This window comes from Schistocerca cancellata, chromosome 2, assembly GCF_023864275.1.
Source record: "Schistocerca cancellata isolate TAMUIC-IGC-003103 chromosome 2, iqSchCanc2.1, whole genome shotgun sequence".
In the NCBI taxonomy this organism is placed as follows: Eukaryota; Metazoa; Arthropoda; class Insecta; order Orthoptera; family Acrididae; genus Schistocerca; species Schistocerca cancellata.
In genome coordinates this window covers 991,448,430-991,467,247 of record NC_064627.1, presented here as the reverse complement: position 1 = coordinate 991,467,247, position 18,818 = coordinate 991,448,430, and the positions used below count along the sequence as shown (strand labels likewise).

The following is an 18,818-nucleotide window of genomic DNA, read 5'->3' as shown; positions in this document are numbered from 1 at the left end:
TCCCCCTCATTACACCAAACCAACGAACACACTGATTTCTAATTGGTAACTGGTATACATAAGGATTATGTGACTGCTCACAAAGTAGGAGAACCATTGAGCTGTGGACAGACACAAGGGAGTTTTATAGCACCCAAGTGGAATTTGTTCTAACAGTTAAAGATGACAGAAATACATGTTAACAAGCACAGTGTAATAACGTAATAGGACACACCCACGAGGATGACAATAAGGTTAGAACTTTAACAAGTATAGCCACTACCCCTTAACTTAATGATTTTTTTTTTTTCAAATTATATTCCAAGGAATAATATTTTTTACTAATGAAAAACATCTTATAATGAATGCCATTGCACGTAGACAAATAAAGATTGCTTTTAAAGCTCAAAATAATGAGTTACAATATTTTGAAAATCACCAATAATAAAATCTTGAGTATACTTGTGCGCTGGACTTTGATGAAGATATCCTGAAACTTGAAGTCATTCTTTAGTTTCTGTGTAGCTTTGGAGTCTAACCATGTATTTCACAATGGTTACCTGTTAACATAATGGAGCACAATGAATGTATTTATCTCATAACATTGGCGACCACTTGTTGCTCAGCGACAAACCGTCGTCACTTTCAGTCTCTAATGAAATAACATCAAATTCTTCTTCATTTTCTGAGCTGCTATATTCAACGTCAAACTCATGATCACTATATTAATCCTTTTTTGTAAGCAGTACCTAATTAAAAATATAGGAGAGAGTCCAAAAGCAAGTGTTTTGTTGTTGAGTTTCCAAATTGCACACAGTAAAGGTGATATCTAGTGGCAACCGTCTCAACAAAAACATGACAGTCAGGCTGCAAATGTAGTACCAGAAGCTCCCTAGCAGCCAAAAACATAACTATCAGTGTTGAAATGGACGTAAGTGGAGTTTTATTTTACAAAGGTCTCTTCTTAAGTTGGTCAAGTATACTAAGGATTTTAAATTTCTGTCAAAATAGTAAAAATGAGATAGCTTGGGGTTTTATGTTAGGGGGTTAAAGGGCTACATATCAGCTGAAATCTTGAAATTTTCAATTTTTTTATCATGTGTCTTAACCTATGGAATTTCCCATTTCCAGTGTTATATAATATAAATATAATACTGCCATATTTCTGATTTATTCATTCATTTAAACAAAATGCAGTGTGGGCATGATCAGGTTCCAAGAATCTGAACAGTTGAAGAAGGTAAGATTCTCATCAGTTATTTAGGTTGATGGGGGTTCAAAAGCTTTCAAAGCAGTTGAGGAAGAGAAGCCATATGGAGAAAAGAAAATATAGCTATCACTAAACTGGAGTGCGTAGGTCATGTACAAAAGAAAATGGGTACGAGAGTGCGACGACCGAAAACTCCATACAAGGGAAAAATATTGGAAGACAACAGAGAATTAGATGGTAAGAACAGACTCAACGAATCTGTCATAAATAAAATCCAAAATTATTATGCCATGGCCATCAGACAGGATGTAAGTAATGTAGAAGATATGAGAAAAGCTCTATGGGCAGTTTTTTTCCCCCACATGTCTTTAACAGGTGATAGACCCATTCATGGCCTATGCCATCCAGGAAGTGAATTAATGGTGCAAAGACAACAGAGCACAGCAAAATAGTTAGAAATTTATTCAGAAACCAGCTATACCTTTCAGTGGAGGTCTTAAAAGAATTTTTGAGAGATTTGTTAGATGTGAGACTATTGAAAAATGTCTTCATGGCCTCACCCAGATTCCTGATGAACCTGTCAACAGCTTAATTTGGGACAGAATTCCCAAGACATTGCTTGTGTCGATTAGTACCCTGCATTTTGGTGTCTTTGATGCAGTGGCGACATTCAGTGAAGGAAACGATGCAAAGTGTGAAGTTCTGAAAAGCCTGCTATAAATTGTTCATCATTTTGCAGTGAAGCAAGTATTAAATTCAGATAAAGACAGAGTCAGGGCACCAGAGAGAGCTATTGGAGACCTTGAAGCAAGGGCAGGACATTACAGACAGGCAGGAAAAAGGGAATTGTGAGATGAGAGGGAAGGGGATGCAGATAGTAAATCTTATGGAGCTGGCATGCATTGACAACTTTAATGACTGTTTCCCATGAGCTGTATTTTTTAAGAATAAAGTATACTTGTTTTCAGCTTCTATGTGTCAGAATTTGTTCAAAATTAATGGATACACTAATCTGAATATTGTGCATATTTTAGCGCAGAAGTTTTCCTTTTTTGTAAATCTCAAAGAAGTTGGAGCCTTACATACATAGAGAAGAGCAGACAGTTTTTATTTCAGTTTCCATTTTTTACAAGAATAATTATTATCTTAAAGCTAATAAATATTTTTAGATATCCTTCTGTTAAAGTGGTTAGAAATGTGTAACCTACAAGCCATAATTTTTACAAATTTTTATTCCCTATACTTTCAGAGAAAAGGTACCTTTTATACAAATAAATGTTACATTATTTAAGATAGGGATTACCAACCTGCCCCAGACCCCCTGAAGGGAAACACTGGCAGGAAACACAGCAGCAATGTTAGAATTGTCACGGAGCCAGTGAATTGTCGGTAATTTAACACTAGTCAGGTGTGGTAATGTGGCTGAAACAATTAGCAACTAACAAATATATGTCCAGAAAGACCACATAGATTGTATTATAGTTCACAACAATGACGAAAGGTACTGCAAGCAAGAACGAAGCAAGCTAGGCCTCCAGTTCTCACTCTAGGGCATAGCACAAATGGTGGGTATTCCTAGGCAGAGGAAGATGGTATCACCGGGAGTGAGGCCATGCTTACTTGTTAGCAAACATTCTGTTCGATACCATGATATGCTTTATGTATTCTATGAATCTGACTTGAACACTGAAGAATGGATGATTAATAGCTTAGCACTTGGACACATTCTTTCCTCGACTAACACACACACACACACACACACACACACACACACACACACACACACACACACACAGCTGGAAAGTAGAAATTTGTTTTTATGCTTCCTGCACATAAGATTTTTTCCCATTTCTTTCACTTTCTTCATCACCTATTTTCTTTGCATTTTTGCAACTTATATTGCCTTGTTTTGTTTGTGGTCTATACTCTTCTGTTTGTGTCTTCTATGACTTTTATGTTTATTTTAATTACATTTCTTTTCTGACCTGTGTAACGGAACGTATTAAAGGCTTTACTTTACCGAAGTATGCGATACCCTCCAAATTCAACCAGTTTAACGAGTATTTATGATTATAGCAAAGGTATGGTGTATGTTAACAATGATTGCATAACATGTCTGCAGAAACAGTCAACCCATTAAATTATACTGAGTAACTGACCCACACAAAAGTTTATATCACTTGATCACTGATACAGCAAGTGTCATCATGTAAAAACACTAAGTTCATCTTAAATAATTAATATGACGTACGAAAAATAGTGGCCAACTTAGGTATTTTGGATCTCTTTAAATAAAAATCACCCAGTGAAACCTATTTGTTCACTAGGAGCGTTTTCACTCAGTATTCACGAAATCAATCCTATTTTAGACGAAAACCAATGTAATTCTTAATAATTCATGTTATTTACTTATTTATGCAAATTAGAGAAGTCAATTGACAAACTTCTAAAAAACGGCCTTTTTGTAACAAAGAATTATTCTGTCAAGTCAACAAATCTGTCTGTCATTTTAATAACATGTTAAATTATGTCACTCGATGCAAATTAATAACTTTTCTGCACAAATTATGATAACAGATGTACATGTGACTTGTAAACTATATCTCTTTGTAGTAGTTCTTTGACAATGTTATAAATACAAGCAGCAAGAACGGTCGGGAAGGCAGTCGGAATGTCACTTTGGTAAAGTGTGTTTGTGTTATTGTTTGAGGTGGATAAACAATGCAAAGAACATGTAAAGGAAATACTACTTTGTGTTGTGTCATGGTCTTTGGTGGACAGTGGAATTAAGATGGCCACGAGAGTAATAAATATTTGAAGTTTACATATTTGTTGGTTTAGCTCGTTCTTTATCATAAAAACACGGGACCTCATGTTTTTAACCCTAGACAACCAGATTTAGAGCCAGCATCAGCATCGAGAGACAGCAGCAATCCAGCAAGTAGCAGCGATTACCACAACACAATGCATTTTAATGGTGCCAACCTAACATCAAGTGCTAACAAGCTCCGTAAATGGGAGTGAAATAGTGCGATTATAGCAATTAGCAATATCTACGACCAGGCGACCATTACACCTGTCAATCACAATCTCCACCACAACTTATTTCACCTTTCTTTTCCAAATCTTTTGTGCTTTAGTCATTTTAATTTACAAGTATAAAGTTTTTGTATAATTGTACATTGCTGATTATTTCTTACTGCTCAGCTTCAGGAATTGTGCATATTTAAAACCATTCTGGCCCTATACTAAATTTTTGCGTGAAGTATTATTTACTACATTATTCCAAACCCTTTTCAGTGAATGGCTTGTGTCTATCCATCTTTTTATCTATTCTGCTGTTGCTTTATTTTTATCACATTAATTACTCTTTGTAATCTCTCACTTGACTGCTAATTTTAATTAAGTGGTCATCTTTTTTGTGTTGATGTAAAGCACAGGTTCCCAGCCTGAGGGTAATTAAAATTTCCTAGAGGTAGAAACAAGTGTTTAATTGTGTTTCAGTCATGAAACTAAATTCTTTCTGAAAGGTCATTACTATTAGTTGTATTTTGTAAGTTAGTACTATTTTGTTAAGTTACCAATGATTATATATATTTTTTTCAATTATTGCCATTAATGTGTGACACAGTGCATTGGAGGTTACAGCTTGTGAAATGAATGTATGACTATCATCTTCCTCACATAGTCCACACACTACTCAGTAATACATTGTACTTTGTACCCAGCATCTTTGTAGTAACACTGAGACATATACATTACATATTAGTTCGCTGAGTTGTAGGCAATTCCTGCAATAGACACTTCACAACAGTAAATAAATGAACTGACAGCTCAACACAACAGTAATTACCTAATGGCTACTACCCTGCTGTAGGGATTACAGTTTGCTATTATCGTTATTATTCTTATTATTAATAGTGGCAGTGGTCAGACACAAAGTACAGGCAGCCTGAAGTCTTCCAGTTTCTGTCAGTTGAGAAGTAAAGAGTCCAGCAATAAAGTGATTTACAAAAGTAGTTCTAAGTAAGTTTCATATGTTTTAACTTGGTTGATTTTCAATAGGGAGAGGAGTGTTTCATGAGAAGCATGCTTTGTAACAAGTGTCTCCCCGCAATGTGGATGGATAGTTCGGTATCTATATCTGCCAATAATGCCACGGCAATGAAGGGTGTGGAACCAACAAAATTGGCAGCCAGTGAACTGGGTATGATGGTTGTTAACATGGGATGCCCACAGTGTGTGTACTGGAGGGAGCCTCTGGTTTCTGAGACACCAAGTTAAAGTGGCTGCTGACTCAAGTCAGTTGTGTGTGTACTGACTTAGCAGGTAATGGGCATGGTCCAGCAGATTTCCTGCATGGACAAAGGCCACATTCAGTGTTGGATCTCTTGTGGCGTACACACCACTCCCAGCAGCCACATTCCTGGAAGCGTGCATTGGTTTGAGTACGCACATTTGGTTGTGGACTGGGATGGACAGAAGGGGTGATAGTCCAGCACAGGGGTCAACAGTTTTCTGAGGTCATGGTTAGAGATGATAGGTGCACAAGACACAGAAACCAATTATGACTGTGGCAAGAGCATAGTCAGCCATCACCTCCAGGGTCTTCGCCCTGTACACACGACGTCAGTTTTCCCCCAGCATGTGAGGCAATGGGACTTGCTACCCCTGCAACATGATTATGACTAATGACTGGAGGTCATTGCGGCGTTCCTCTTCCACAGCATTGGGGGGGGGGGGGGGGGGGGGAGCAACTGATGGATGCTGAGGCACTCCCTGTGATGCCACCTGTGCAGCCCATTGAACATTATGAAGAATAGTTGTCATATTTTGAATCGCCGGCCTCCTCCCTCTCCCCTCCCCAAACATTGACATACACCTGGCCACTTTCACCCTTACATGCCCACTAAAAGTGTGTCCATGTCTGCCAATAATGCCATGGCAATGGAGGACTCAGAACCAACAATGTTGGCAGCCAGTGTACTGGGTACGATCAACAGGTGGTCAAGGGAGTATGGTAAACTCATCCTGGTGCTCTTTGAACTGCACTCCTATGCTGCGAGCTTTGTGACATGTTGCACCGTCCTGCTGGTAGATGTTATCATGCTGAGGAAAATCACCTGGCATGCAGGGGTTGACGGAAATTACCTGGCATGTGGGGATGATAAAGTCCACAAGGATAGATGCATAGTTGTGTTGATCTATTGTGCCTTCCAAAGTGACAAGATTACCCAGGGAATGCTATGAGAGCATTCCTGAGGCCATAATCCTCCCTTCTCCAGCATGGACATATCTGGTGATTGTTGCAGCATCTTTGCTTTTAGATATTTCACACCACACATTAAAACACCCTTTTGCCTAGTGTAGCATAAAATGTGATTCATCTGAAAAAGCATACTGTTGCCACTCTGTGGACATCCAGTTGTGTGCAAATTCCAGCCCTTGTCACCAATGAACAGCAGGCAGCTTGGGTGCTTGAACCAAATGTGTGCTGTGGAGGCCCATATGCAGCAACGGTTGCTGAACAGTCATTCAGGAGAGACTGGTAGTAGCCCCTCGATTCATCTGGGTGGTCAGTTGCTCAACAGTTGCACATCTATGTGGCCTTACACATCTCTGTAGCTGTCATTCTCCCCTGTCATCTGTCGCCCTTGGTGCACCACACTTGCCTCAGCACCACTTTGCCAGGCACAGTGTACTTTAACCTCGGAGGTATGCAAGCAGTTTACAAACTTAGCTGCTTAGGAGATGCTTCTACCCCTGACCCAAAAGCCAATGATCATGCTCACCTGGACATCAAATAAATCACTCTGTTTCTGCATTATGAGAATGACTGCACCATTTTCTGCTCCTCCCCCGCCCCCTCTCCCCCAACACACTTTATATACCCTCCACTGCTAGTGCTGCCACCTGTCACCTGGGTCACCTGGGATGGTTATTGCATATTGATGTTAAATTTAGACAGTGTTCACAGTATTGTGACCGGACCATGCCAAAAATATACCAAAATGATCGTATGTAGAGTGTTTACATAGGAAAGTATGAGGCATCTCTGGAAAGTGATTACCATTTTGGAAAAAAATCATTAAACATTTTTTCAAACTGACGCTTTTCTTTTTACAAAAAAGAGCATTTCTTAAACTATTTTTTACATAGTTGCCACCATTGTCCAGATGTTTGTCTTTTCAATCCCTTCTTCATAGGAAGATGCTGCCAGTGAAGACAGCCACTGCTGAACATCATTTTTTGCATTGTTATCACTGTCAAAGTGACTTCCTCTAAAATTCTGCTTCAGTTTCAAAAACAAGTAGTAGTCAGAAAGCGGGCTGTATGGCAGGTGATCAGACTGCTCCCAACCAGGCTGTTGCATAAGATTTTGGAATAACCAGCAGAATGGGGACTGCACTGTCATGAAACAACACAATGCCTTGGCCAAAATTTCCATGCTTTTTGTTTTGAACTGTGTACCAAAGTTTCAATTCCTACAAGTTGATGATGAATTTCAGTTGGCATATTCTTTATGTTCGAAAGCCATATCGCAGAATGCACTTCACAAACAGTGGGCTCAGAGACTGTCTTAAACATTTTGAATGATCACTAACAAATGTGAACGCAACACTATCTGGCTGTAATGGTGTCAGTGGAAAGACAGTGAATGAGAGAGATGAGTGCGAATATGCGTAACTGTGACTCTTGTGCTGCAGTGGTGTTAGAACAAAACAGTAGTTACTTTTCAGACTCACCTTGTATCACATTTGTTGATAGTTCTGTTAAATAAAAAATAAATGAACTCTTTTATGTGGAGATATGGTTAACAACCACTGAAAAATGAAAATGAATTTACAATTTCAATGTAATATTTCTAATTAAAATCTAGTTTAGTAAGGAGAAAAAGGAATTTGTGTTTGGTTGTTTAGCAACATGCTTATATTTGCTGATTTCCAGTAGGACCATCTTTCTGCTTTTCTTAACAGAGTGTAAAACTTCACATACTATGTCATATGAACAGTTTTCTGTAAAAAGATGATCGGTAAAAGTTGAATCTATCTCTCTTAATCTCCAGCTTCTATTGTGCTCAAGTAAGCTAATTGCCACAGCTCTACCTGTCTGATCACTATATATTTTTCCATATTATTTGCATGTGATTTTATATATTCCATCCTGCACCAAGGATTGCATTTTGTCTTTACTATTGACTAAAATTTTGGCATTCTGTTACTGTAACTCCTCCTGTTCTGTTTCAAATTAATCACGATGTAACATAACCAATGAGAGATTACATACTGATTATCTATATGATTATCTATAACTCGCCATTGCTGAGACTTGTCCCTCCCCCTCTCCCCTCCTCCTCCTCCTCCTCCTCCTCCTCCTCCTCTCTCTCTCTCTCTCTCTCTCTCTCTCTCTCTCTCTCTCTCTCTCTCTCTCTCCCCCCCCCTCCCTCCCTCCCTCCCCCTCCTCCCTCCTCCCTCTTCTGGTTGAACACCCTGTGGACCAGAAAAATATTACTAAATCCTTTACCTCCCATGCTTTACTCTGTGGTCCTTATTTTCCAAATAGTAAGCTATTTCTCAGTGCATTTGATTAAGATCACATGTGCATGTGGCGACTATTCGGAGGTGTGGCAGACGGATGGTGTGTCGGGAGGCACTCTCTCAGTTTGCCACTTGCGTGTTCCCCAGGGAAGAGGAGGTGGTTGTGACCTATGTATGCCGGTGGGTGCAGTGAAAGAACAGTGACTTTTAACCCTTTATTTCTGCCAATACATCTCTCCTTTAGCGATGCTACGGCAGTCTTCTGCCGTTGTTTGTCCAGGTGTGCTGTGAGCACCGAGCAGCTACTCAGGAAGTGGGTGCTGCACCTACACCATCCACACTCGAAGAAGATGGCACGTGTGTATGTGGCTTACACACGCCGGCCTAATAGGTCCTAGATCCCCTCCCGCAACTGTGGCTCATCTCTGCTCTCTGAACTGCGATGATGGTTGTCGTGTGGTTGAGAAGTGCACTGACCCTGGCCTGCCATGCAGGTAGGCCCCATGGTTCCCCTGAAGTGTCAGGAATGCTGATGTCCTGACCCTAGTCGACATGGAAGACCCCCAGCATTGGAAGCTGTCAGCAGTGCCGAACTTGTGACTGGGGCTTACGAAGGGGAAGACATCTCTCCAGAAGCTGTTGGCAGTGTTGGGTACGAGCAGGAAATCTACAACAGACTTATACCCAGCATTAATACTATGTCAGGGAATCAAGTAAGCACATCCTGTGCACCATCAATCCTTCTGACCAACTCCCTTCTGAACTCAAATGCTGGAGTATTTACTGTGTGAAATATTGGTTGGTGTTGGCGCAATGTCACTTGTAATGACCACATAGGCTTTCCTAATATGAATGTATTAGCGATTCATATCGTGCCCTATTTGCTCAACCCTTTTTTTTACACCAACAGACTGGTCCGTAACAACATTCAGTATGCCTTCTTGCATCAGTGTCACGGCCCCTTACTTCACATAACAAGGTGATGTGATACCTCTCATTCGTATTGCTTTACTAAGCTTCTGCTGCTGCTAGCTACCCAGTTCATGCAAAGCACTGATGTCCTGCTTTCCGCCTGACCTGCTAACGTGGTGAAATGCTGCCATTTTTTTCATGCTTGTTGACACCCCCGCAAGGAACACAAAGTGAATGAGGTCTCGCAGTCAGGAAATTCTGTGTCCAGTTGCATGATACAGGGTTGGTACGTAACACATGTTAAGATGACAGTGTCCGACTGGAAACACTACACTTACGAGATTAGAAAAGTTAGCAATGTCTACTGTCAGGTGGTCACTCTCAGCATAACTTCACATGGTCTATAACACTGCAACTGACACTGCGAAGTTTTGTTATGCTGTGGGCAATGCGAATGACAAGTAGTGACATTCCATGTCCACATGCTTTCTGCTCTGTTTGAACTACCATGCCTAATACATGAGCTTCATCAGTGTGTCCGTTTGTCATGTAACTGCCATTTCTCGGACATTCTGCTTTTGTGAACCCCACTAATGGCTAATGGGTCACAGGGTGCTTTTGTGAATACTTTCTGCAAAAATTTGTTGTAACCATCTTAGACTTATGCTATGTTGCTGCAGATATGTATTGAATATTGGAACTTAATTTAATATTAGCGAACTAGCTGTGTTTTATAGGTACAATGTATGCGCAATTACCAATGATCATTTACAATAGTGTTGGGTTGTGTGATTTTCATTTTTTCTTCTCTTCAGTATCTGCTAATGGGGTATTTATCATATATAATACATTACTGAATTACAGCACATTGACATAGAAAGTAATAATTTATATAGTTTCACATGTTTTTGTCTTCAGGAAATGAATCTAATGCGAATAGAAGGAAGAGAAAAGTTATCACTTCTAGAAGAACAAAAAAATTTTTTTGAGAATGAAGTGAGCAATAACAAAGAACTGGAGCACCAAATATCTCTTGTTAATCAAAAATTGTCCATACGTAGAGATGAGAGTGCGAAGCTTGCACAGGCACTTGAGGATTTGATGGGTGAGGTATGTAATACATAGGAGATGATACTGTGTAAGTAATTCTTTATTTTGAATTTATAATATTTTAGGCTAAAATAATTTTACAGTGACAGTTATAGAGCTATTTAAAGCTATTTTGAGATACATAATTAGAGTACACAAGCATCAGTCTCAAATTAATTTAGGTACTGGGACACCAGGATAACATACCTAATAAATACACAATATTCTTGTAGATCTAATAAAATGTACACTTGACAGCACAAATATTATTGGTAGAAAATCACAGTCACATTCAAATTCTGTAACGGCGCTGCTGCAAGTGAAGTACAACATGCTTTTCTTCTGGATTACATTGAGAACACACAGAAGAGGAATTATTATTTATGCACAAATGGACCTGTCTGTATTCTACACCTATTCCAAGAAGACACAAAAGATTTTCTGCAAATAAAATTCACTTTTATTAACTAAGATGAAATACAGGGACCCATTGACATTGTCTTTTTGATGTTCTTCATCCCATGTTTTCATGGGATCACCATCTTAATTATTGCATTCGGGAGTCGTAGCATGTGGCTGGATCCCATCTCTGACACCACCCCTTTCCTACTTGGGATAAAATTAGTGCATCCCAATTGTCTGTGTCTAGTTTTAGCTCCTTTGAAAGTGTGTGAATTTTTCTAAAGAATGGAAGTCATGTAACTGAGGTGAAACATGGGTACCAGCCTAGACTGACATTTACCTAGTCAGATGTAAGAAACAGGCTAAAGACCACATGCAGGCTGACTAGGACACTGCCCCTCATCGTTAATCTACCAGGTGGATTTGATCTGAAGTGGGTGCACCTCCACGAATCCTGCAAGTAGTATGCTAATATGCACAGCTATGCGAGTGGAACTACATAGACGCTTGAGAGGGAAATTTTTGTTGGTCTTCACTGTAAGTGGATGATTAACTAGTAGGTTATATGTGTAAAGAGGCAGATGTTTGATCCGATGTGAAGTTGCAACAGATTTTTCTGTTTCTTCCGTGCTGTTAGACACACACATTACAGTATACGAAAAACATGCCTTTATTCTGATGATGTACAGTTAATTTTCCGCAATATATGTAAAGTTTTTGGGCTGTAAATCAGTGAGAATCTCTTGTGGTGGCAAATATAACAGATGGCAACATTTGCTGCTAGCCCACCTGTATTGAATGTCTCTGTCTTCTGCAAATGTATAATAAGAAAAATAAAGAGGTTATGGAGGTATCAGACTTTTGGGAAAATATCATCCACACAGTCACAAAGAAAGCAATGGCAGATAAATGTGAAAACTATCTTATAATTAGATTAACAGCTTACGCCTCAAAAAAAAGATACACTGTCCAGTCACATTAATGTAACCACCTCTCAGAAGCCTGAATAACCACCTTTTAAAGTGTGAACCACTGTGAGACATGCAGGAAGAGAATCAGTGAGCTTCTAGAAGGTACCGACAGGGATGTGGAGTTGAGCTGACTTTAGTGCCATGGCCAGTTGCACTAGGTTTCTCAGTTGAGGATACCATGATGTGAACAGTCCATTTGATGTGATCCCACAGATTCTCATTTGGGTTTAAATCCAGAGAGTTTAGTGGTCAGGGGAGTATAGTAAATGCATACTGGTGCTCTTCAGATCACGCACATACACTGCGAACTGTATGACATGTTTCTCTATCCTGCTGGTAGATGTCATTGCACAGAAGAAGAGCACACTGCATGCCAAGGTAGATATGATCGGAAAAGTAGACGCATAGTTGTACTGATCCACAATTGCGATATAACCCGGCGAATGCCAAAAACATTCTCAAGACCATAATGCTCCCTCCACCGGCCTGGATCCATCCAAGAATTGTTTCAGAGTGATTGTTGTGTGTCTGATGGAGCTTAGCAGTCATTCATCTGAAAAGGCCACCTGTTGCCACTCAGTTTAAATGGGTGCATGAACCAGGCACCTGCCGTGGAGGCCCATATGCAGCAGTGTTTGCTTGATGGTCATTGAGAAGACACTGTTGGTAGCTCCTTGTTTTATTTTTACTAATGCCTGATGACCTAAAAACTGCATGGACACATTTTGAGAGACTACATTGTATAACTTCCTTGAGCAATTTATCATGTCAGATGTTATCCCTGCATGTGGTGGCAGTATCCTGTTCCACTGACTGTTCTGCAGTGACTGTTAGTTAAGGTAGCAAGTTATGTCTATCATCACATCATTCATTGTAGGGGATGATAGCCAGTACATAATTCAAGGTTGATATCTGAACCACTTCCCTTAGACTCCAGCCACATATTACAGCTTGCTTTCAAGTTTCATTTACTAACCACTTAGTGCCTATCAGAGTTGACATAAAACTGGGCAAATTGTCCTTTATAATACCATATTCATTTTATCCACAATTATTACATGATTCACATTATAGGAATCAAGTTCAGCTATTACTGTTCTTCAGCTGAAGCTACATTACATCTCAAGCACAAGCAATCACTGAAATGAAGAACATTGTGTTGGGCAGTGTGCTCAGAAACTGGGTGGCCCAGCTTTTCTAGGCCACACTTTGTCGGTGACCATTCATGTAGACAGACAGCTTGTTGACTGTCATACGCATGTACAATGCAACACGTGGTTGCTGCTTAGCTTATAGATCATGTAACTGATTTCACAGGAAACTTTGCCTTTTATGGGTTTGGTGATACTTGTGATCAAACTGGAGTAGGTGGTGGTGAGAGGATGTATGGCACAGGTCTTTCTTCTAGGTCTACAGAGACACAAGTCATGAGGCAAGAGGTTGGGAGCAGGGGTTGATAGAGATGGATGAGGATAGTGTGTAGGTTTGGTGGGTGGTGGAATACCACTGAGAGGTTTGGGAGGGATACTGTGTAGGACAGTCCTCATTTCAAGGCATGGTGAGAAGTAGTCAAAACCCTGGCAGAGAATGTGTTTCAGTTGCTCCAGTCCGGAGTGGTATTGAGCCATGACGGAATGGTCCTCTGTGGCCAGATGATGGGATTTTGGGAGGTGATGGGTGACTAGAGAGATAAGGCATGGGAGATGTGTTCCTGTAAAAGGTTTGGAGGGTAATTAAGGCCTGTGAAGATCCCAGTGAGACCCTTGGTATATTTCAAGAAGGACTGCTCGTCATTATAGATGAGACAGCCATGAGTGGCTATGCTGTGTGGAAGGGACTTCTTGGTATGGAATATGTGGTAGCTGTCGAAGTGGAGGTATTGTGGATGCTTGATAGGTTTTATATGGACAGAGGTACTACTAATCTAGTCATCTTTGAGATGGAGGTCAACATTGAGAAATGTGGCTTGTTGGGTCGGGGAGGTAAGGTGAAGAGAATGGGGGAGAAGGTATTGAGGTTCTGGAGAAATGTGGATTGGGAGTCCTCACCCTCGAGCCAGACCAGGAAGATGTTATCAGTGAATATGAGCCAGGTGAGGGGTTTGGGATTTTGGGTAGTTAGGAAGGATTCTTCCAGATGGCCATGAATAGTTTAGCGTAGGACAGTGGCATGTGGGTGCCAATTGCCATACCCAGATTTGTTTGTAGATGATGCCTTTAAAGGAGAAGTAATTGTAAGTGAGGATATAGTTGACCAGGAAGGAGGAGGTTGTAGGGGGCATTAGGGATGTTAGTGTAAAGGAACATGGCATCAATAGTAATGAGCAGGGTACTGTGTGGTTAAGAATAGGGACTGTGGAGGAAATGGTTGATATCTTTTATATAGGAGGGTGGGGTGCAGATAATAGGCTTAAGGTATTGGTCCACAAGAGCAGAGATTCTCTCAGTGGAGGCACAGTAACCAGCTCCAATGGAGTGTCCTGGGTGGTTTGGTGTATGGACTTTAGGAAGCATGTAGAAGGTGGAATGCATGGTGTGGTAGGGGTGAGGAGAGAGATAGACTCAGGGGAGAGGTTCTCAGATGGGCCTCATGTTTTGAGGAGAGACTGGAGATCATGCTGGATTTCTGGAATGGGGTCACTGTGACAGGCTTTATAGGCGGATGAATGTGACAGCTGGCAGAGTCCTTCTGCCAGATAATCCTTACATTTCAAAACAGCTGTGATGGAACCTTTTTCAGCAGGTGAGATCAGTTTTCAGTTGGTGAATTGTGGTTATTTCTGCATATATAAGATTAGCTTGAAGGTTGATGGAATTGGAAAATGATAGGAGGCTAGTTCAATGTTAAGAAATTCTAGAAAATTAACAGGGAGTGATTTGGGGACAGTGAGAGTGGATCACAATTGGATGGAGGAGTGAGCTGAGTCAGTCAGGGTTCTACATTGGTCTCGGGTTGAGTCTGAGTGGTAGGGTTGGCCATGAAAAAGTGTTCCCACTATAGGAACTGGAAGAAGGAGAGAAGGTCTTTAACAAGTCCAGCATGTTTGAATTTGGTAGTGGGGCAAAAGATAAGACATTTGGAAAGGACTGATACTTTTGTGGGGCTAAGGCTTTTAGAGGAAATGTTCATAACTGTGTTTTGGGTCTGTTTAGGTTCTGGACTTTTTATGGTGGTGGGAGGGAGTTTTTGAGGAGAGGGTAAATGTAGTAGGTCTGCGAGGCATGGTTTGTCAGCTATGGGTGGAACTGGAGGTGGTTTTGGAGGCTGCTGTAGTGGTGGTGGATAATGGTAGTCCAACGCAGGTGTAGGAAGTTGGAGAGTTTTTTGAGGTGGCATTGTGCATGGTACTCTAATTCCTGGAGGGCAAGGGGTTCAATGTGTTAGATGGAATCCAGGAATTCAGGATTGCACAGCAGGAGAACTTTATAGATGGAGAGGAGGTATTGCAAGGTGGTTTGGGCCTGATTGACATGGTTTTGTAGGACTACATTTGTGAAGGTTAATGGCTAGGAGAATTGGAACAGTTGGAAATCATTGTGGAAGGAGGAGTTGCAGTCTGAGATGGGTAATTTGATTGTAAGGCCATATGGGGCAATACCATGAGCCTTGTTACTTGGCATCTGTATCTGCTCATGTTGCTGCTGCAGCAGCTTCTTCTGTAGGCGCAACTGTTTGTGCCACCATTTCATAAATGCCAGGCCAATGGCAGCCCAAAATTAACACGATGAAAAGAGGAGGGGAAAAAAATAGAAGCATCAGACACATAAGAAAGTCTTCTGTTGCAACTTTACTCTACACAATTCTGTTGGCACAAGGCAGTGTTCAGGCCAATAGTGGCTTGACAACAAGCTGGGAAACAGAATCCTGCTAGAGGAAATGAAAACTCAACCTGTGAGTCAATCTGCAGATAAGAGAAAGTCCAAAACCACATAGAGAACTACACAGGGACAAACACAACATTAGTTAGACACGTTTGGCTGATGATTGAACACACTGAAATGAAATGGCACAGTGCACGAATTGCTAGGCGAGGTCTGCGATTGTTGAACTCAGCACTAGAACTGCCCTGCACGGTTTACTGCGCAGGTAAACAATTCTGTCAGTGGATCTGCCATACCATTTGTTGCATGCGCTGCCCATGGCAGTTTTTTGCACTTTTCAATCGTGGTAACCGTGCCAGCTCATCTGCTTCCATTACAGTGTCCACTGGCTGGGATACTAAACATGTTTTTGTGGTGTTATTTTATTTTTGAATCAAATAATCATCTCGCCCCAATAAAAACAGTCCCATTAATTGAATCAGTTCTGTTAATGTCATTAAGACTGCATCTCAGGTTCTAGTGTTCAGCGTCCTTATTTCCATATCGCAGGGTCGTGGGTTTGATTCCTGGTCGGGTCGGAGATTTTATTCAGTCAGGGGCTGAGCATTATACTGTTCACATCATTTCATTTTCATCGACACACAAGTGGCATCAAATAAAAATACTTGCATCAGCTAGGTGAACAGCCTCAGATGGAATCTCCCAGTCAATAATGCCATACTATCATTTCACTTCAGTGTCATTTATTATGGGGGAAGTTACTTGGACATTGCTCCAAAGTAGTTGCTCATGTAATCTGAACTGAAATTCCCTAAATATGGCAAAACCAAAAATTAATCTACCACAATATACTTGTACACTCCTTTGATTCAGCTGTACATGTGGCCATTCTTAAATTCTTTAGATACAGGAAAATGGGAATAATCTTCATTACCCATACTGTAGTGAAGCTAGCCACCATTGTACATGTTTGTTAACTTATCCACTAACCATCTGTAGCAAATTATTTAAGTCCCATCATATTATCATTCTGTACACTCAGAACACTACAAATTCCTTTCGCACAAGACCCTAAAATTATTATTATCACCCAATGGGAAACTATACAGATCTTCACTAGATTTCGTCATTTAGTCAATTAGACACACAAAGCCCCTTTGAAAAATTTCTCTAAATTACACTCCATAAAATCTTCATAAACAAAATCATTAATTTAGAATAACTGCCTTAACCTAAAACTTGTTAGAGGATCAAAACCATCTTTTAACTAGAGCATATCTCTAACAGTTGCATATCTCAATAGTTGAAGATTCCTGAAGGATATTCTGTTTACTCAAGCATTTCAGTATTTTCTGGTGGAGCCTTCCATCTGACCTACATTTCAGCCAGGAAACTGGCACTTTTCTGTAGCAGGAGAAAAATATTACTTGCCTGCATAGAGGACAAAGGGCAACAAGACCACAGTAATTATTGGTAAACTCTCCATGAGTTCCCACTCCTTCAAATTACTTCAATACACACTGAATAGGCACTGTCCCCTTAAAAGGTAAAAGAAAATGACTCTTAGCCCAAAATACTAATTAACCATTTCAGTGCTGTGGATGTGGATGTGTATGTGTGTACACATCCTACTACACCATTCCCAGGTGATGTGGACATATATATGCACACCGCTTGGGTTTTCATACAGTGCTATGGACGTTTGTGTTTGTCGTGAGCCACTGACTTCTAACTGCTGTGGATGAGCTACTTTCATATCTCTTTGAGTAAAAAATTTTCGAGCATTTATCATACAACATATGTGCCTCATTGTGTGTGTCATTTATAGAAAACCTCATTTCGATATTATGAATTATTTATAAAATGTTTGTTATGATCACATGATTTGCAGCACGCAAGGATGTGAATAGTGCGTCATGCGTGACTGTCCATCAGAGATAGAAACCAATAACTTGAGAATGAAATGAGATAGTGTTCTTCCCTTAATTTTAAATAAAATTTCATTGTCTCATCTACACTTCATTCACTGCAATGTATGAACTAATATCAACCATACGTAAAGTTTACACAGTGCTTTCTTAACTGTGCAAATGCTTTCCAATTTCATGCCAGATTTTACTTAATTTGATCTAGCGCAGTAAGTATGATGAATAACAAAAGGAAATTAAGTTCTTTGTCTAATGAAGATGTCAGATTTTTTCACATAATAGTTTTTGTAAAATTAGATAAGTATTTCATATAGAAACTGTTAAGGCTTTTGTGGCCACTTGTTGACAAACTGCCTATTGGCTTCTGTCTCAGGTTCTTCGGCCAACATTTGTCTGATGATTTTACTGATGTTTTGCCAGCACGAGTGGCTGGCGTTGTCAAAGCATTACCCTCCATTGCTGGTGGTGAACTCAAGCCAAGCTTGTGGCCGCAGACCATATACCTGGTGTGCCAACGTCCGAGGGCTTCTCCACGATCATTTCCAGTGCAGTTCTCCTCTTGCCACCTGTGATGGTTGTATGCTGCAGTACGGGAAGCCAGGATCCGTTTACCTTAAGGCTTTCTTCTTTCTTGCTGAAGCTATTCCCGTGTTTTTGTATTCCTACAGCATCTCTGAACAAGCAAGAATGTATGGCAGAAAGGCTGTACCCGACATTTCTTTTTCTGATTTCTTATGTCACCAATTGTTTGACTCTGTTACACTTCTAATATAATTTGTGGAGTACCCATTGCTCCTCAGAACACTTTCCAGGTGTTGCATTTTGCATCTGAGGTTTTGCGGCTCATATATTTGTCCAGCTCGCATTACGAGCATATTAATCATGCCTCTTTTCTGGCTGGGGTGCTGGTTTGATAGTTTATGCAGGTATCGGTCCATGTGTGTTGGTTTTTGGTACACGTTATGTCC

The 18,818-nt window shown here is 40.4% G+C and overlaps 1 protein-coding gene across 3 annotated transcripts in view; it reads left to right on the top strand.

Annotated features, from left to right (window-relative positions):
* LOC126162967 (coiled-coil domain-containing protein 39) overlaps nt 1–18,818 on the top strand; it is a 485,180-nt gene that overhangs the window by 179,855 nt on the left and 286,507 nt on the right. For all 3 annotated transcript variants that reach the window (XR_007535141.1, XM_049919812.1, XM_049919811.1), the window contains one exon: nt 10,558–10,749. Coding sequence is in view for 2 of the 3 variants with exons in the window: in XM_049919812.1 (XP_049775769.1) it covers nt 10,558–10,749 (192 nt within the window). In the remaining variant the exon portion in view is untranslated. The remainder of the gene's footprint in view (nt 1–10,557; nt 10,750–18,818) is intronic.